The 21,094-nt window shown below is 37.0% G+C and overlaps 1 protein-coding gene across 3 annotated transcripts in view; it reads right to left on the bottom strand.

Annotated features, from left to right (window-relative positions):
* The window catches only part of CSMD3 (CUB and Sushi multiple domains 3), a 601,317-nt gene that overhangs the window by 511,607 nt on the left and 68,616 nt on the right, over positions 1-21,094 (bottom strand). For all 3 annotated transcript variants that reach the window (XM_061447844.1, XM_061447845.1, XM_061447846.1), the window contains exon 2: positions 3,288-3,510. In XM_061447844.1, the coding sequence (XP_061303828.1) occupies positions 3,288-3,510 (223 nt within the window). The remainder of the gene's footprint in view (positions 1-3,287; positions 3,511-21,094) is intronic.

The raw sequence follows: 21,094 nt of genomic DNA, 5'->3' as shown, positions 1-21,094 counted from the left end.
GCAAATTTCAACAAGATGCAGTTCTGAGGAGATCAATGAAACAAAGAACAAAACTGGATCAAGCATCAGAGGTTATGAGCTTCAGAAATAGCCGAAATGCAAAATCTTTTTCAGTGATATAGAAACTCTTTCAATCAAAATACTGAAGTGGGAAAAGAAATAGAGGACTTGCCTGAGAATTTTTCTTTAGCTGTCATTTTATATATTTTACAAATATAAAAATTATATTCCAGATAAAGAACTAGCTAGATGGCTGCACACAGAGAGTTGTGGTCAATGGCTCAATGTCCAGCTGGAGACCAGTAACGAGTGGCGTCCCTCAGGGATCAGTGTTGGGAGCGGTCTTGTTTAACATCTTTGTTGGTGACATGGGCAGTGGGATTGAGTGTGCCCTCAGCAAGTTTGCCGATGACACCAAGCTGTGTGGTTCAGTTGATACGCTGGAGGGAAGGAATGCCATCCAGAGGGACCTTGACATGCTTGTGAGGTGGGCTGACGCCAACCTCATGAAGTTTAACCATGCCAAGTGCAAGGTCCTACACCTGGGTCGGAGCAATCCCAGGCACAGCTACAGGTTGGGCAGAGAAGAGATTCAGAGCAGCCCTGTGGAGAAGGACTTGGGGGTGTTGGCTGATGAGAAAATGAACATGAGCTGGCAGTGTGCGCTTGCAGCCCAGAAAGCCAACCGTATCCTGGGCTGCATCAAAAGCAGTGTGACCAGCAGGTCGAAGGAGATGATCCTGCCCCTCTACTCTGCTCTTGTGAGACCTCACCTGAAGTATTGTGTGCAGTTCTGGTGTCCTCAACATAAAAAGGACATGGAACTGTTGGAATAAGTCCAGAGAATGGCCACAAGGATGATCAGGGGACTGGAGCACCTCCCATATGAAGACAGGCTGAGGAAGTTGGGTCTGTTCAGCCTGGAGAAGAGAAGGCTGTGTGAAGACCTCCTAGCAGCCTTCCAGTATCTGAAAGGGGCCTATAGGGATGCTGGGGAGGGACTCTTCATTAGAGACTGTAGTGATAGGACAAGGGGTAACAGGTTAAAACTTAAACAGGGGAAGTTTAGATTGGATATAAGAAGGAAATTCTTTCCTGTTAGGGTGGTGAGGCACTGGAATAAGTTGCCCAGGGAGGTTGTGAATGCTCCATCCCTTGCAGTGTTCAAGACCAGGTTGGACGAGGCCTTGGGTGATATAATTTAGCGTAAGGTGTCCCTGCCCATGGCAGGGGGGTTGGAACTAGATGATCTTAAGGTCCTTTCCAATCCTAACTATTCTATGATTCTCTCTATATACACATATATATCTATTATATACAAGTAATGTATATATTATATACAGATATGGTCCCCTGAAAACATTTTTTTCCTGTTGCAAAATTAAGGGGAGTGTGACTAGTGTAATCCAATTACACTTTCATTAATATCAATAAGTAAAATGATAAAATCCAATCCCATTCTAGAAAGTTTCCACAATCACCTGTACCTCTGTAAAACTTTAGTTGTTTACTTAAAAATCTTTTGCAAAAAACTTTAGAAAATACGATCTTACTACTTGCTGCAGCAATCTGAGAAAATAAGCGTCACCCCGATTTAGTAAAGCTTGCATAATTTCACTATCACACTTCCTTAATTTGAAACCCTGTTCTCCACTCACACAAGTATGTACTATTTTTCTACCGCACCCACACACTGGCAAGATCTTGTAAGTCTTGCAAAAGTAGTCTATTTCAAGACCTATGAAGTCTTAATCATCTTTTCCTTTTTAAGTGCTGAGTTTCTTTATTCTTTTCTACAGAAATCTTTATCCTATTCTTCACCAGCATATAGCGGCATCCTAAATACACAATACTCAAAGCTTTTGAGCATGCTAGGCCTCCTTGACATAATTCTAAAGGTAATGACATTAAAAATATATACATATATAAATATATATACACCAAAGCTCCAGCTTTGAAGGCTTACTTTGATATAAAAAGAATCCTGCACACATAGATCTATATATGTACATAGATATCTACATGTCTAATACACACAGATATGAGCATACACTTGCACAAAAATATACATAATCCTCTGTAGTTTGAACATGACATACAAAGAAAAAAATTTTGTCTTTGTAAGATGTTATTTTCCTCTTCCTTCTTTCTTCCTAGCTTCCTCCACCTGTTTTTTATTTATGCTCATTAAAACTGTAACTCAGTAAGAAATGTAAGTTCCTAATAGTAATAAAAGTTTTATTCTTTTGTACTTGCACAGAAGCTATACTCTAAAATTACAATTTAGAGTGAATTAACCAATAGGAGTCTTGATTGACAGTGAGGGCCTTTTTGGGCTCCTACATGTGATCAGACCCCATGTAAGTTTTATCATTATCAGTGAATCAATTGTATATGGAAACACATCCCTTTATTAGAGCAGCACTATGCAAAATAAAATGAAACCAGATGTTCCATGATTAGGAATATATGTTACATTTTTCATCACAGTATCATAGAACCAAAAAAACACAGAATGATTTGGCTTAGAAGGGACCTTTAATGACCATCTAGTGCTATCCCCCTGCCACAGGCAGGGACACCTTCCACTAGGCCAGGTTGCTCCAAGCCCCATCCAACCTGGCCTTGAATACTGACAGGGATAGGGCAGCCACATCTTCTCTGGGCAACCTGTGCCAGTGTTCCTACACTAACCTCATGATGAAATATTTTTTCCTAATGTCTAATCTAAATCTCCCCTCTTTCAGTTTAAAGCCATTTTCCCTTGTCTTAACCTTATATGCACCTGTAAAAAGTCCCTCACCGTCTTTCTTATAAGCCCCCTTTAGGTATTAGAAGGCCGCTATAAGGTCTGCCTGGAGCCTTCTCCTCTCAAGGCTGAACAATCCCAACTTTGTCACCCTTTCCTCACAGAAGAAGTGTTCCATCCCTCTGATCATTTTTGTGGCCCTCCTCTTGACCTGCTTCTACAGGTCCATGTCTTTCCTGTACTGGTGGACCCAAAGCTGGTTGTAAGAGCAAAGAAGAGTAGGCAGATTCAGATCCCTCAGCCTGCTGGCCATGTTTCTTTCTATGCAGCCCAAGAAATTATTTGCTTTCTGGGCTGCAAGCACTTACTTTAACAAGAATTAAAGTGCATCACATAGATTTTATGACATTTATTATTAGTTAAGGAAAGTGCACCTTAAAGTCTAAATAAGAAAGAATTCATAATTCAGACAAGTTAAATATTTTCTCAGATATTTTAAGATATGAATATAATTTTTTTAATAATGTTTATTGTTTACCTTGTCCTAAAGTTTGCAGGGTGAGGATGCCCATCATATAGTGACAAATAATCATATTCTTCTTCTAGAGCAAAAGACTGAAAGACGATCTGTATTCTGTTTCTTTCTTCTGCTATTATAACCCACGTACAGTTGGCACCATTTGGATATCCATATGGGAAGCCAGGGCTTTCTATAGTGCCATTAAGTCCTTTTAGAGTTCCACCACAGGTATAAATAAATCCTAAAAAGCAACATGGAAACAGAAGTTAGGAACCCATTTTTATATCAATCTTCAATATAATACATACTTGGAATTCATTATTTCAAAAAAAAAGTCAGAATACCTTTTTGCAAGTACTGCATTTAGAAAGGTAAAACCCATGTGTTAATACAAATCCTGGCCACTTAATGCAAAATAACCCCACCCACCTAACAAATGTGTTTTCCATACTGTTTATGTAAAGACATATGGTAGCATATTTGCAAATAAATATATGTAACAACATCTCTAACTATATTTGGTCATCTATGAAGCAAAGTGTATGTAACAATTCCCTTTCTTGTAAAAAAGACAGAGACGCAGCCAGAGCAAAGTAAATGGTTTATTTTGGTTCAGGTCTGATGCAGATTAGATCTGTTAACCTTCTGCTGCTCCTTCCCAGATTTTGGTCCTGGAAGAGGCTGAAAAGCTATTTATTATGAACAAGATTTTTCCAATCAATATTTCTGTGTTATGAAAGCTCTGTACTTAAAGACTCAATGTGAAATAGCCATCTGTTGCATCATTAAATTATCTCATATAAATAATTGCATTGTGCATTTGTAATCAGAAAGCAGTAAGATATTCTATATCAAAATAAAATATTATGATGAAAACCTTATGTGTTTTGACTGACCCTAAGTAGGCGGTGTTGTGTAACTCCAGCTAAGTCCCACATTCGCTCAACCACTCTCCCCCCTTGGTGTGATGGGGGAGAGAATTGGAAAAGTTAAAAGTGAGAAAATTTATGGGTTGCAATAAAGAGTTTGATAGGTAGAGCAAAAGCTGTCCATATAAGCGAGGCAGAATACAGAATTCACTAGCTACTTTGGGCCATTTACAGGAAACCAGGGCTCCAACCTAATGTTTACTGAGGAAGACCCTGAATGTCCTGCCCTTCCTCCTTTCCTTCAGCTTTACCACTGAGTATGACATTGGAAGGCACGAAACATCCCTTTGGTCAGTTGGGACCAGATGTCCTAGCTGTGTCCCCTCCCAAATTATTGCCTGTCCCCAGCCTGTTTACTGGGAGGTGCACCATGAGAAACAGAAAAGGTCTTAACTCTGTTTAAGCACTGTACAGCAATATCTAAAACATCCTTGTGTTCTCAACGCTCCTTCAATCAATTTTGAGGAACATTAACACTATCCCAGCCAAAATCAGTACATGGGTCAAAGCTGAAATGTAGATCTGCCAATAGAGCCTTTTTAACATGAATATCCCAAAATGTCAGAAAAGGCCCCTACATTCAAAAGCCAAATTTTCTTGGACTATAAGCAATTTTCTTTTTATAGAGAAAATCCATTTTCTGAGAAAAAGTAGACAACAAGAATAATTGTTAAAAGATCTCGTAAGTCACTATGTCCTAGCAGGGTAGGTCCTTTTCTATACTCTTGTTCTCAGTAAGTTAGAGAACCTTAGCAGTTGCTAACTGCTCTAGGTCTTAGGATGTTTTTTTTTTTTCAGCCAGCTTTGCAGTCTGTCTGTAGGCCTACCTCCCCTCTACAGATGTTATGCTCTCTTATCCATTAAATACTAGATCAGTTTTCTTGCTTTGTCTTTTGCAGTCTCCAAAGCTTTTCTTCCCCAAGCATGCTCAGAGCAAACTCCCCCCTGCTAGTGGGGAGATATCAGCTGAAAAAAATCACAAGCACTCAGCTGCTTAGCATGCTCTTTCAGAGAAATAGGATATACATTTCATAACAAAGTACAAACAAACCAGCCAGATGCCATCTCTTCAGTTATACACATGTGTATATATTTGGGCTCATTAAGTCATCTTCTTTATGGCATATTCACAAGCTTGTCTTCATATTGAGCATTTAAATGTGCAGAACCCTTTCTCAGAAGTACTAAGCAGAAATCTCATTAGATTTTACACTTTGTGTACACTTGCTACACTCTGAAGTGACTCTTCTTGACGACAGAAGAAGGATACAACCAATATTTTTGTCTTGGCTTTTGCATATTTATATGCAATGGTAAGAAAAGATGCTTCTTATGTAGTGTGATTACTCTTTTGCTACAAATATCAGTATATCATAGATATACAAGGAATGGAAGATCCTCTTAGAAAATAATTAGGGCTTTATTTACCTCATTGGACACGTATAGCAAATTTTATCTTCTACTGCAAGTTAGCTTAGAGAATTCATTTTCATATCAGTGCCTACAAACTTTCATTCATTATCAACCTTCATTGCTAGGAGTCTGTTTTATTTATGTCTTTCTGCATCTCTCTCATATACTCAAACTATTTTTAAATCTCCTTTATATGCTATTGTTTATTATTTAAGCTCAGATGTTTTATTTAGCACTTAAAAAAAAATCCCTTGGAATACAGTTTGGGAGCCAGTCACTTTACAAAATGAAACTGTTTACTCATCCTAAAATCTTCATCCTAGAAATCTAGCACCTGCCACCAAATGTAGCTACTGGAATAAGATTTTTGAAATAGGCAAGTGTGCATATAGTTCTCTGTTTTTTTTTCTAGAAATCTCTTCCTGAGGCTTCTTCACGTGAATCAGAGAAGAAAGAATACTAAAGAAGTGAGAGAGAGAGGAGAGAGAGAGAAACTTAATAGCATGCACTGTTAATTGCTATGCATCTCACCAGACCAGGTGTGGAAAGCAGTGTGAACTTTGGCTCATCATTATGATCTGCCTTACTTTTTCTGTATCTAAGTCAGGATAGCTATCAATTACGTAAGTACTGTTCTGTTAATTCAATGACAGCTTTAAAGAAAAAATCAAATAATAGCTCTTTTGTGACCACAGCAAAATTAGAATTTTTTCCAATAAAAAGAAGGGCAGAGCCGTGGCAATAAGAAAGTACTTTGTGAGATAACACATGACTTATTAAGGAATTTAATGCTCCATATTGGATGCAATACTTGTTCTTAGATTCCTATACATACTTCCATGATATATGAAAGTTCTATTTATTCCTTTTACTCCATATCCAAAGAGTACTGAAAGGTAATTATTCATATGCTGCGAGAGAAAGTAACTTGACTAATTCTCAGCAATGGCTAGGAGCATGTAACACACTGTGCATATACCAGAAGATACATTTTTACTTCCAAGTATGGAAAAAACAAACAGCTAAGTTTGCCTTTGATAGGTCTACTCTTTTAGTCTGTAAAATAAAAAAATCCTGCCAATGGAATCCTGCAACATGCACTTTAATCCCTGTGTTCATATGTTAATCCGTTCTGTAATGCTCTCCACCTTGGCAGACCAAATTGGTTATATTCAAAATAGCATGCATTAACTGACTGGTCTGATCAAATGATGAAAACATGACACTTATTTTCATAAGGCAAACTTCATGCTGAAATAACTGGTATCACAAACTGTGATCTTTTTAATCTAGATTTCAGAATTAGCATTCAAAATAGTATTTACATGCAAACTGTTTTTCATTAATGTGAAGGTTTGATTCAAAACATGAGATAAAGAATTTTGAAAAGCTTGAAGTGAGACTATAAAAATACTTGCTGAAGTCAGTGTGAAGATGAACAACATCTTCACTGGTTATATTCTCTTCATATTTCATATGATTCAAAATTTCCACTGTATTATATTCTACCAGATTTTAAAATTCAGCTATTTAATTCTCATCAATTTCACATGGATAAATATTGCATGAAATCAGAAAACACTGCCTCTCCTCCTGATCTCATTAATCCTTGTATTTACTGTGGGATTACAGTATCAATTCTTAGTTAAACTATTTATTAAACTTTCATTGCCTTCTATCAAAGCAAGTAATACTTATGCCATATCCATGTCCCTTGCCCTTGGATGTCCCATAACTGTACTCACTCAGTACACTACAACATTGTCTTTTGCTTTTTCTTTTCCTCCAGACCATTCAGTTATATTATTTCATATTTGCACATTCTTACTTTCCAAGTGCAATTTATCTTTTGTTTAATTTCCTTTATCTAATGTATTCTTTAATAGTAGTCATCACCATAATTATACTGTGTCTGCAATGATTAACATGTTTCTAAGTTGTTTGTGTATTTCCTTTTAAAGAGTTATTTAATACTTTCTGCCAATTACTTTGAGAGCAGACTGAGAAAATGGAAGATAAGATGTCCATATGCTGCTTTTTTGGTTCTGTATCTTATCATCTCTTTCCCTTGAACCCATCTTAAGGGATAGTCAATTGTATCTTAAAGTATTCCTTAGCCATGTGTCCTGGGATCAGCAGTAGCAGTCATTTTTCTCCTTCTTGGTAGCTGGTGCAGTTCAGTGTTTTGACTTCCAGCTCGGGAACAGAGCTGGTAACAATGATGTTTTGGTTTGGTCAAGGACTTTGTGAGCCTCATGCTCTGCCAGGGAGGAGGGGAAGCCAGGAGGAAGCAGAGACAGGACACCTGACCCAAGCTAGCCAAAAAGGTATTCCATACCACAGCACGTCATGCCCGGGATGCAACTGGGAGTTAGCCAGAAGGGCTGGTAGACTGCAGGGTTGGAGGAGGTATCGGTCAGAGCCTGGTCTGGCTGGGGGGGGCGAGTTATCGGTCAGCTGGTGCCGAGGTGTTGTATTCTCTTCCCTTGTTATTTCCTTTATCATTGTTATTATTGGTGGTAGCAGTAGTGATTTGTGTTATACCTTAGTTACTAAACTGTTCTTATCTCAACCTGTGGGAGTTGCATTCATTTTGATTCTCTTCTCCATCCCTCCAAGAGTAGGGGGAGGAAAAGAAGGGGGAAAGTGAGTGAACGAGTTGCCTGACTGGGTTTAAACCACGACACCATGTCACCCATATTCATATCCATTTTTTTGTGCAGTCTACCTATTTGCACAATTGTTCTTTGACCCCCAGATGATGGTCCTTTTCCATTCAGAATCCATCAACTTTACTCACTTGTCTCTCCTGCTTTTTGAATGTTTCTGCAACATGTTTTTCTAGTTGTGATCTTTGATCACCTGACTGTCTGACAGCAAGGAGCAGTGAATTTTCATGATGACCATAAATCAGGAAGGATTTTTCTCCTAATGTTCCTCCATTGTGCTAAATTATCTTTCTGATGACTTGCATTATCATCACCTTAGGTTTTATGGTGTCTGTGTTGTATTTTTTACTCTTATCCACCTTGTTTCCTTATTCCCCTCATCTAGTCCTATTTGTGAAACCTCTTTCTTTGTATTTTCATATGACAATCTCACATGCTCTTAGCACTTCAGAGAACCTACTGGAGTACTACAGTGATTTCATAATGATGTGAACCCTTCCCCATTTTGTGAACCTTTTTCTCTCTCCTATCAATCCTTCCAGGTTTTGGAAAATCTATACACAGTCTTTTTACCAAAACTATCTCAGCTTCTCTATCATTTTAATTGTTCTGACATGCCTTACACCAAGGTCTTTGAGGCCATTTACAAAATGGGGAAGAGAAAGAGCTCATCAGATGAAATGACTGTATTTTATTGTGTTTGAAATTTACCTTTTAATCTCTTTGCCTCATGTCTTAGTTCTGTTCCATTTATGCTTTTCCATTTCCCATTAAGCCTCTTTTCTGCATAAAAGAAACCTCCATTCTCTAACATTAATTTCCAACAGAAAGTTTTATTGACTTTTTTCACATCAGTACAAACATGCAAGATAATTATTTCCTTTAATGCCCTAGATTTAGTCCTTCCTACTCTTCACCTTTTCCTCTGCCTCCCTCAAATGTCCAGCAGCTTGCATACGTCTTTCTTTTTCCAGTGTGCTTTCCTAATATGTGTGACTGGTAACTTTTAAACTAAGGGCACTCACTTGTCCTACCAGACAATTAATTCCTACCAGAAAATTATAACCCCATGATTGCTTCTGAGTCTCATTTTCTTCCTGCGCTAGTCATAGAAGGTGCACATACCAGCAGCAGTGCTGCACCACAGCACCCAGAATGGAAGTACACTAAACCTGTGTGATGGGGTAGGTAGGTATCCATACCACCTAGAAGCCATCAGAGCTGCTGCTATTTCAGAAATGTCTATTTTGTATTCATATAGACCTCTATGCAGTTTAACCCAATACTCTGTACTTCAAAGAATACTTCTCAATTCCACCTCAGCTCCAACAGCAGCTTTTACAATGAGCATTCTACCAGCTGAGCAAAGTCTACGTTTAATATTTCACCTGACCAGTAAAAAAAACCCCAACAGATTAAGTATATGATGTTCATATTTTTAAAGTTCCCAAAGCAATAATAACTTCTGTTGCAATTATATCTATCTTTGTGTGTTGTTTTCTTTCTATTTTCTATTTTTGCCAATTATTTTCTTTACATATAATGCATATTTCCTTGATTTTAGACTGTTTTCTCTAGTCTAGAGAAATTCCAGATATGCCTAATAAAGCCTTGTAAAACCTAAAAAAATCTTGTGTTTGTGAAGTGCACAATGTAATCACACAATTGTAGTGCCTCTGTTAAAAACAACACTTAGGAGTTCCAAGCAATTTAGGATATCTTCACTAAATTGCCATTTCAGTTCAGCTTGTTCTTAAAGGCATTTGCTTTCACAAACAAGGTATTTGAATGTTTATTCTCTCCACAGCTTACTGGAAATTGTGCCAATATGTAGACATTATAAAGTGTTTAAAAGTAGTTTAAGACTCCTTTGTCTATGATTTGTATAATTTTAAGCTTATGAGAAAAGATAGTTACACATCTTTGCAAATAATTGGGTAAGATAGGCTGTCTTGCTCTTGCATAAACTGTAACAAGGTGCCAAAATGACTTTTCCAATCTGGGCTGGCTGGAAACCCCATGACAAGCTCAATGGAACATGTACAGAGTACCATCCAAAAAGAAGCTAACACTGTAAAGTAATTATCACTGCATATGAAAAACTTCATGGAAGTACTGGTTTTCCTCCAAAGAGTAATTTCTTATCTCTGTTTCAGCCACCTTTTCTGAAAGAGGTTCAGAAATATTTTAGTATTGTCTTCCACTTGTCTCAGCTCTGAAAACTGGAAGAGGGACAAAAGCTTATGCCCCCTCATGTCAACATTGAGCATATTTCTTCTTTTAAGGAACATAAGGTCTAAAAAACTGCAGCACTGTTCATGTTCACAGTGCATCCACCCTGAGGAAGAGAAAGCTTAAAATGGCAAGGTTGCTAAGTAAAAAAATGGATCTCATTTAACAAAAGCATCCACAGTATTTTTTGTTACATATATTGAAATAAATACTTATTGCCATTGTGTGTATCTCTTGTTCTACAACAGAAAACGTTAGTCACTTCCTATAACTGAAAGCGAAAAGGCTTTAACATCAATAGTATCACAAGTCTTTAAGGAGCTTTAGAAAAGATGCAGCATAAACCTACTGTCCTGTAAGTCATTCAACAGAAGGAGATTATCACTTTCACACTTACCCTTAGGTACTTAATTATTTTAGTTTTTATATAAATCTTTGACAGGGAAGAGCCTTCTGCTTCTGTTTTAAAAACATTGCTACCACAACCACCTATGAAAGTCTGTTTTCAATAAAGTCAGCTGAAATATACTCAAGATTTTATCCCAGTATGTTATTAACTTTCCACCTAAGCATATTTCAATATTTCTCTCCTATTCCTCATGTAATATCTCAAATGCCTTGTAGACAAGGGATCATCTGTTCCAAAATAACTGCCTCCTTGCTCATGCAGCCAGAGAAGGGTAATCTCTCAGATGTGATAATTGAATTAGACATAAAAAAAGAGAAGACATTTAGGTTCTCATCACAGAATGAATTAAAAATACATGCTGAGATTGAAAGCTTGCCATATTCAATACCCCTCACACATGCTTGTGCTGCCGGACTTGTAGGAGAATCAGAGTTCTTATGTTTGTGGAGATTGTAGAGAGATACTAAAGGTGTTTCAGGATTTTAAAGATAGTTTGGATTTCAAATAATAGGAATTTTGGTCTCCATGGCATTTAGCCATCCTGCTTCTGTCTTCTTTGTTTAAGAATAAATATTTTGAGCTATGGATTCCTTATTTTATGAGAACTACCTACTCTTCCTTCAGTTCTTCCACTTGAAATGTTCAAAATAACCAGCATACAACCAGAAAATCTAGGAATTTTCCCAGCAGCCCTGAGGGAAAACCATATCAAAGGAATGGCTGAAAATGAATTCATGCAGATTTTGTGTTTGATTACTTGGGAAATTTACTCTGTGGAATATATATGAACAGATATTCCACTGTAAACATCAATTGTTGAAATATTTATTTTACATTTTCTTTTCACTGTTTCCTTTTCTGCAAAGATAACCACACACACACACACACACACACACACACACACACACACACATATATATATAAAAAATTTAATTGGGATATTTCTAGTTAGCTTAGAACCATCACTTAACAAGTCAAAATGCAAGGAAGAGCACTCCTGAAGACTGTGAACTGCCAATAGCATTTTGAAGTATTTCTGCTGTTTCAGAAATAACAAGTCCTAATTTGCATAGACTTCCTAATTGATTTTAAAATAACATAGATTTTAAATCACAGCAAAATTCTCTTTTTTGTTAAAACGTGCTGGTAAATAGTCAGCCCTTTCCACATCAACCGCATGAAATACAGTAATAAGATACAACCACTGCAGTAGCTGGTTAAAACTTCTGAAATAGTCTATCATTAACATGAAAACATGCAATGTATTGCTTCTAAAGCTTCTTCACTACTACTGTCTCTATTTCTTAGTGTATTTTACATGTTGATAGAGAAAAAACTTTGCTGCAAAGTACAGGGGTTTGGCTCTCTAGGATATAAGTCTATAACAGGGCTTGAAAAAGTTGTATTTGGGAAAAAAAAAAAAAGAGTAAATTGTGGTGTCCACAGCAGAATGATTCCACATTTTCCATGTTCCAGTTCCACTTCCACACTCTATATTCCACATGGAACAATACTATGAAATTGGTAAAATCTGAATTCTTAAATAACTGAAACAGTCACACAATGAGATGTTTAAAGGTTTTTGCTCTTGTCATTAGTGGAACAAAAGCAAATACCCTCTTAAAAAAAAACACCACCGACAAACCAAAAAACTCCACAAAAGTATCTTCTGAAGAAATTAATTTTTTAAATTAAAGTTCAAGCATACAGATACCTTAATTACAGTTTTCACACTAATCCTAATCTAACAGGAGAACGCTCAATATAATGCTGACTTGAATTGCTTAAATTTAAAGGAAACCTGTGTCATTATATAGTTGATGCATTAAAATCTAGGAACTGGGATATGGATCTCTCTAATGAGTTTTTCACAGAGGTTTAATCTAGTGAAGTTAAAAATAAGAAAAACAACCCACAATTGCATATTACATCTGGTAGTTTGAAATCTCTCAGCATTTTCAGATAAGTAACATAGAAGAGATTATTGCAAAGCTAAGTAACTTGTTGAAATTAGTATATAGCTTTAAAGAAAGAAAAAAACAGTTTCTGTAATCTTTCTAAAACAAAACATCAGAGATTTAGTCAGACTCAAAAAGGGAGGGGAAAGATGGAAGGATACCCAGAATGTTCAAAAAGTTCCAGTAAGCATTCAGATAGGAAATAAACATTATCAAATAAATATGATGCTGGTTTGAAGTGACTTCAACAAGATTAGAGAAGACTTTGAAGACTCAGTGCTTGGAAAATCAGGACAAAATTAAGGCTCTGTTTTAAGTTTCTGCCAATAGAGATTGAACATAGGAATCACTGCACACTGCTGCAGACAGTCTTCCCATATTCTATTTCCTTCTTTCAAAAAATATCAGACAACCTTCTATGGCATCTTAGATTTCTTCAGATGTAAACAACCTACAAAGTCTTCTCATTCACTCACAAGGATTAACTTCAGAAGAAATACAATTTAAAAACAAGAAAACGCAGAAACAAACAAAAACCTTCTTGCTTTAGACCACAGGGAAATCCAGACCTTTGGATCTCTGCTATAAACTTGGAAAATTAAAAAAGAAAAATAATCTAATATTTTATGCTGAAATATTATGATTTTCAGTGAAACATTTATAAAAACCTGGTGTCAATAGCTACCCTGTGATGCCATTGCTATGGGGTTTGGACCATTGTACCATTGCACTCCATGCACTTTACACCCTAAACTACTTGACGGTAGCAAAATTAAAGGTGTGTTCAGAATTATAGGAAGCAGCAGTTGAAAAAAACAACTGAAGTCTTTGATCTACTCCAAACAGTGGCAAATTTTTTTGAGTTAAATAGGAGACACATTTAAATTAATTAGACATGATCTCAACCCCTGTAATGAATGTATTAGCAAATACCACCTCTGAAGGTGGGCAAGCAGAACAGAAGTTAAAAAGGGAAAATACAGTGAAAATCACTATAAAGAAAAAACTGTCATTCCATAAGCAGGCACATAGACACTCACAATATGGCCCACTGGGGTGAGTTTTATGGTTTTCATTTTCTAGATCATATAACAGTGAAAAAATGCCCCCAATTCAAAAATCAAAGAGCCACAGACTGTAAAAACGTGAAGTGAATGCAGGGAGGTTTGGAGAAATTCTCATGAAGGATTAGACGTTACAGGACATTTTCTGACACAGTACTTAAAAATGAAGGGAGAACAAATTAAACATCTTGGAAACAAATGATTGTCAGTGGTAGATTTTCAGAATTATATTTCTGCAGATTTTTCTGTTTGAAGTCCAATATTATGATTTAGGAATTTCATATCAAGCTATGGATTAAAAAAAAAAAAATTGCATAATTTTCTATTTTTTGAGCTTTTAACAGGTATTACCACAGTCTGTGTAAATCTGTTTGTGATTTTACTGATGCATTATTAAACTGAAGTTTCTGTACTGAGGTTTCCAGGGTTTTTCTAAAATAAAACACACCAAAACCTCCAGACATAAAGAACACTAGACCGAGGAGAAGGTTTAGTCAGTAAAAATCTTTTGAAGAACAATGTTTTATGTCCACTTCTTAAAATATTTATGTTATAATGGGATTTTCTTGAGAACTAACATAATTTCTTTTTAAACTTAAATGATTTCTGTCTTTGTTTACTCATAAACTTTCTAAAAAAGAAGTAATTTTTGATTGAAGCAGCCTTTTACTGTACAAAAAAAATCCTTTTCATTTATAGATCTACAGACTTAACAATTTTTTAAATGCTTTCATGTCTCTGACTGCAAAGGTAATTCTTCAGGTATTATCAGTTCTGCTCACTTTTTAATTTTGAATGAATTCCATTGTGTATTTCTGAATTTTCAGTAGGTCAAAGTATTAACATCTTTACCATATATTCCTTTCTAAGTGTCACAAATATTTTTTTAATCATAAATTTCAGTAGTCCATTGAGGCAATAGAGATTGAGGCAAGATCAAAAATAAGTTAAAAAGAAGAACAATTTTAGCCATTGAGTTATCACAATTTGTGTGATTTTTTTTAATGAAATCTCATTTATTGATATCAATAACTTTAATTAAGGGCAGAATCCCCTCTCTTGACCTGCTAGTCATGCTTCTTTTGATGCAGCCCAGGAAACAGCTGCCTTTTTTTTGTGCTCATTCCTATGGAACAAAGGAACTTGATATTATTTACATTTTTGCAGTACCTACTGTTTGGAATTTGGACAGATTTTATCTAATGTTCTAGGTATTAAGTATTCACAAATGCCTCTTACGTACTATAAATTATTACTATTCCCATGTAAACACCTTATGAGTGAGTAAATGTAGATCATAGACTCATAGAATCATAGAATAGATCGGGTTGGATGGGACCTTCAAAGGTCGTTTAGTCCAAACCCACCCTGCAATAAGCGGGGACATCTCCAACTAGATCAGGTTGCCCACAGTGACATACAGCCTGGACTTGAATGTCTCCAAAGACGGTGCATCTGCCACCTCTCTGGACAACCTGTTCCAGTATTTTACCACCCTCATTGTAAAGAATTTTTTCCTCATATCCTCTCATTTAGTTTAAAACCATTACCCCTTCTGTTGCAATAGGCCCTGCTAAAAATTCTCTTCCCATCTTTCTTACAGGCCCCTTTAAAAAATTGAAAGGACACAATAAGGTCTCTCCAGAATCTTCTCCAGGCTGAACAACCCCAACTCTCTCAGCCTTTCCTTGTAGGAGAGGTGCTCCATTCCTCTGATCATTTTTGTGGCCCTTCTCTGGACCCTCTCCAACATGTCCATGTCTTGCCTGTACTTAGGACTCGAGAGCTGAATGCAGTATCCAGGTGGGGTCTCACCAGAGCAGAGGGGCAGAATCACCTACCTTGACCTGCTGGGCATAGATGTCTGGTCTGAGTCTTCTTGTGTTTCATCTTATATGAGCACCAAAAAAAAAAATGGTGCTATTTCCTGAGACTTTATGACAATTTGTTATATAATAGCCTTGGACATTCAGTTCCTCCCTTCTAGCAATTACTACTCAGCAGGGCCCTGTGGTTTTTCTTATCAAGTAAACAAAACACGTGATTTTCCATTAAACTGTGCGACTTTACAGCTCTAATTGAAGTGCCCCTTTATTTTAGCTCATTTCACCTTTTGACAACTGTTACTGCAAGTGTCTCATCCATTCTGCAGTACTGATGTCTGCTTTCAGCAACTAATATTTCTGAAATTAATCGATACCCTCCATTTCTGCAAAATTGCCAGTAATAGTGACACTGGCTTATCATGAATAATCATCCCCTTTGACATGACAAACAAGCTCTAACAGAAAAACTATTACTTTGAAACAAATTCTACTGCATTGAAACATTCTTAGTAGTAAATACTCTGGATAGAGCACTAAAACTTGCTCAATTCTGAGCAAGGAGAAGAAAGACCTTTTGTCTTTCTCAGGCTGAATCAGTCATATTCTCTTTATTAAATATTAGATAAAAGTAATGTCTTAACTAACAAAATTTTGAGGTGGAAAATGCTTTTCTGTAAGTGTTTAAAAATGGTGCACCTTGATTTTTATTTTTGCATTAAAAAAATAAACATTTTATCCTCTTGGCACCTGTATAAATGTTAAGGAGCTTGCTTTTTTTCTTTTTTATATTTTCTGTTTTATTCCTAGAGACATGTTATTGTGTTGTTGAGTACAGATTCCCTTCTTTGGAGTAACTGAAAATGTCTTCTTGTAATAGAGCAAAGACTAATACAGAGACAGGCTCTTTCATGGAAGGCATTATGAAAATGCTTTATTTCAACATATATGCATGTGTGTGAATGCATCAGGACAGATAGACTGGTAGATACTAAGGCAAGCAAAGCACATATGTGTAATACTTCTCTAGGAAACTAAAATGTTATTTCTAATACTCCACACTGATCACTGCGATAACAAAATGCTCAGTCTCATCCTGCAGAAGGTATAGTTGTTCATAAGAAGGAATACTTTTCTAGTAGTTTGGAAAGTCAGAGATTGTCTTTGCATTGTTGTAACAAGATTAAAATATTTACTTCTTGCAGAAAGGGGAGCTTTGGGAATCCAAAAGAGGACTGCAATACAAGTCCTTCCAGAGGAATCTGGAGACACTGCCTTCAAAAGTTGTGGATATTTTCTCACAGCCACATTGTAGTAGAAACATTAAGGACACACATGGCAACTTTGTTTGGTATCATGGGATTATATTTTAAGATCTGTGTTTAGTCCCTAGATTACAAGAGAAACATCATCAGTTGATCCCTTCTAGCTGTCAAACAGAATCATACTACAAATGCATAGTATATTGTTTCATTGTGCTCAGCCTGAGGCAAGAATATGGAATTTGGGTTGACTTTTGGTAAAAAAAATACCAGAAAAATGGGGCATGGTAAAAGACTGCGCCAGAGTCAAAATGTTTTGACTGTATCTAAAAGCCTGTCTCAGAGGAGTGACCACCTTGTGTGGCATGGTCTATTCAGTGACGGTTGGTGCAGTTGGAAGCAGAATTGACTGGAATGTTTGGATATAACTTTTCATTTTTGTTTTTACTATATAATAAGAACATTTAAAATCAAAAATCTTTGAATATACCCAAATGTTTTATTAAGCTTTCTTACTGCCAACATGAACTTCTGGTCTAACTAAAAGTGACATTCCATGTAATAGCTAGCTGTCCATAGTAATCACAAGGTGTACAAAACTCAATTTTAAGTCCTTGTTCTCTGTGTTTTCCCAGTTTATGTGTTGCAGAGTACTGGACATAGCTTACTTGCAAGTCAGCTTCATGCTCATATCTTCTAGGGTATCTTAGGTCTCATTTAAGTACTCACTTAAGATTAAAGCTAAATTTGCAAACTTCTGTATTTTGTTTCTTTAAAAGCAGATTTGTTTTCCAGCCTTAATTGTATGTCCAGTGACTTCTCTGCCTGGGTATTTAGAATCTTCTAACTGCTGAATGCAGTCCAGGGGTTTAAGTCATCTTTATGTTCCAGTACTGACATTTATTTTCTTTCATCTGCTTAAAAATGAGACACAAAGGGCAGAATTTGATTAAATGTGGGTGTTTACAACATCCTAACAGCAAGGCTCCTGTTGTTATCAGTGAAGTGCTGGACAATAGATTCAGTGGTACCTAGTTATGTACATCAGACTGCAATCAAATAAACTAACCCCACATAGTCTCCGTTGGCTGTAACACACATGTAAATACCTAGATCCACTCAGAAAACTGCTCTGCAGGTGCCTAATGTCAAGTGAAGAAATCCTGACAAAGGTACATCTGCACTTTAATTCTTTCCAATGATATATATTAATGCATTTTTTTCTTCACAAGCAAGACAACGACAGAGGTAAAGTCCGGCAAAAGTGGGCAGTTCCTTAGAGTAATCAGTATTCACTTGTTTCCTTAAAGCTGTTGCTGTTACTGGTGTAATGAGAGGTGGGGCACCCAGTGCAGAGCATTCATTTTGCACTATTTGTACCTGCAAGGTTCATGGTGCTTTCAGTTTCTCTGCCTTTCCTGAAGGAGATAAGGGCCAGGGACCCTACCAGTGCACATCTCGTCTCCTTTTCCTACTTGCACTTTACTACACAGAATTGCCACCATTGCTGCCATCTCTGTAGTATGCACACAAGCATGCAAGATGGCCAGCAGTGCAAGGGGAAATCCGACAGCATTTTCTATCAGTACTAACTTAAGCCAACACATCTTTCTGGTAACAGAAAGAGCATCAAGCCATTTTATTTCATTTCCCTCACCCTGTTACAGGTTCCTCCCAGATCCAAGAGGTGCAGAAGGTAAGTAGGCTGTTCAGCTGCTCTCTCCCTCTGTGGGAGAGGGCAATGCAGGTGTCCTGGGTTCAGCAGTAGCAGTCATGTTTCTCCTTCTTGGTAGCTGGTGCAGTGCAGTGTTTTGACTTTCGGCTCGGGAACAGAGCTGATAGCGATGTTTTGGTTTGGCCAAGGACTTTGTGAGCCTCATGCTCTGCCAGGGAGGAGGGGAAGCTGGGAGGAAGCAGAGACAGGACACCTGACCCAAACTGACCAAAGAGCTATTCCATACCACAGCACGTCATGCCCAGGAGGTAACTGGGAGTTAGCCGGAAGGGCTGGGAGACTGCAGGGTTGGAGGAGGTATCGGTCGGAGCTTGGTCGGGCTTGGGGGGCGAGTTATCGGTCAGCGGGTGGTGAGGTGTTGTATTCTCTTCCCTTGTTATTTCCTTTATCATTATTATCATTGGTGGTAGCAGTAGTGATTTGTGTTATACCTTAGTTACTGAACTGTTCTTATCTCAACCCGTGGGAGTTGCATTCTTTTGATTCTCCTCTCCGTCCCTCCGAGAGCAGGGGGAGGGCAAGAAAGGGGGGGAAGTGAGCGAACGAATTACCTGACTGGGTTTAAACCACGACAGCAGGGAATCCCAGGACAGACTTAAATCCTAAAATAAGGCCTTTATGTGCATAGTGTGGAGTTGATGGAGGGATAGCAATGAAGAGGGAGAGAACAGTGTGTAATAGCAATGCTGCTTAATCAGCTTTTCAAGAAAAACACAATGAAAATTGTATCAGCTCTGCAGATGGTGCAAATGGATGCTCTGCACTGGGTACCCCAGCTCTCATTACACCAGTGAGTAACAGCTTTAAGGAAACAACCGTAAGCATTTCAACAATGCTTGGACAGCAAGAATAGTACTCACTGAAAAACATCTTAACAGTAACCCTCTGTCTTCCTTCTTCCCACACAAAATATCTTCTTTTTGTTACAAAATTTCTGTATCTGTGCAAAATGCGATGCAATAATGAATTTTAATTAGTGCTTAGTGTGCCAATAGAAGTTTCTGCAGGAGTAAGGAGTGGTATTTTCTATTCTCTCTTATTTACTATCTCTGTAATTAGGACTATATGATTATGCTATCAGTGCAGTGAAAGGAAAATAGAATCCACACCCAGTATGAATAATTTCACCAGTCTGCATGGAAATTAGAGAATTTTCAAACAAAACATAATTACATTTTTCTGTTTTTCTTAATTACTTTGTTGTAATTTGAGAGGTGTGACTAAGTTATTAATGCAGTGTAATAAGCTGAAATAAATGCCCAGTGAACCTAACAACTTCTAAAAAACAGCACTTACTGCTTGGATGTAAAGGATGTGTTGACTTTGTTGAATTACTGTGGCAAACTGCATGTGATTTATGTTGCAGGGAGGGGAGATAACTGCTGCTCATTGCATTCAAAAATCCAGATTGCTAGGCAATAATTGTGTGCCACTAAGACAGTGTAATTGTTAATACTGGAAAGACTCTTTGAATATGTAATATGAAGTAGTGTATTAAGGCTAAACACTGTTATCATCATTGGGTTGATTAATAGAGTAGCTCTTAGAACTCACCAGAAATTTTAAAGATAGCAGATCTCCATTTAGAGAAGCTAAGTATGCCTGGGTTCTGCGACTGCTTTTAAAGCTTAAAAGTTCATGAAAGCTCCCTGAAAGTTCAGCATATGTGCAATAAAAAATTCAGGGAGGACTTCTCAGTACTGCAAAACTAAAACAAATCATTGGGACCACTTCAAGAGGCTGCCTTCTCAAAGAATCATGCTAGAATACACTGCATTTGTACTTGTCTGAAAAATGCTTATAAGTACTTAAAGAGGAAACAAGAATTAATTTTTAATTATGATACCTTTTTTTTTTTAGCATGACACTGGACTTCATGTATGAAACACCAGATGAAATCCATCCGTTAGCTGTACTTTGAAGTAAGAGATTAGATGCGCATGGATGTGTCCTAATATTCAGAAATGCTGAGAATAAGGCAGCCCCTGATGAGAATCAGACGTTTATTTACAATCAAGCTATTTTTAGATTTCATTTAGATAATGTGGGACACTTTCTAGATCTTATTTTCTTTCTTCACTTTAGAATTCTGTTTATACAACTTCCTGAAAAATGTTCACTTGCTCACAAACATCCCCCCTCCCGGCCCCATGATAGTCCAGCAGAAATTGTAAAACAGTGAAAAAAACTACAGCCCTATCCATCTAATGAAATGTATTATTTAATAACATCAAGATATATTTCAACATTACATTAAGAATTGAAAAAATCTGATTTAAATTTCTTCCTTTTTTTGTACACTACTCTCTTACTAAAACCTCATAAAAATCT

Source organism: Pezoporus flaviventris, unplaced genomic scaffold (genome assembly GCF_033815535.1).
Source record: "Pezoporus flaviventris isolate CSIRO_AGI_PZ_B2104156 unplaced genomic scaffold, CSIRO_AGI_Pfla_v1 ptg000007l, whole genome shotgun sequence".
Classification (NCBI taxonomy): Eukaryota; Metazoa; Chordata; class Aves; order Psittaciformes; family Psittacidae; genus Pezoporus; species Pezoporus flaviventris.
The sequence above is the reverse complement of the archived record's forward strand: the minus strand, read 5'-3'. Positions and strand labels throughout refer to the sequence as shown.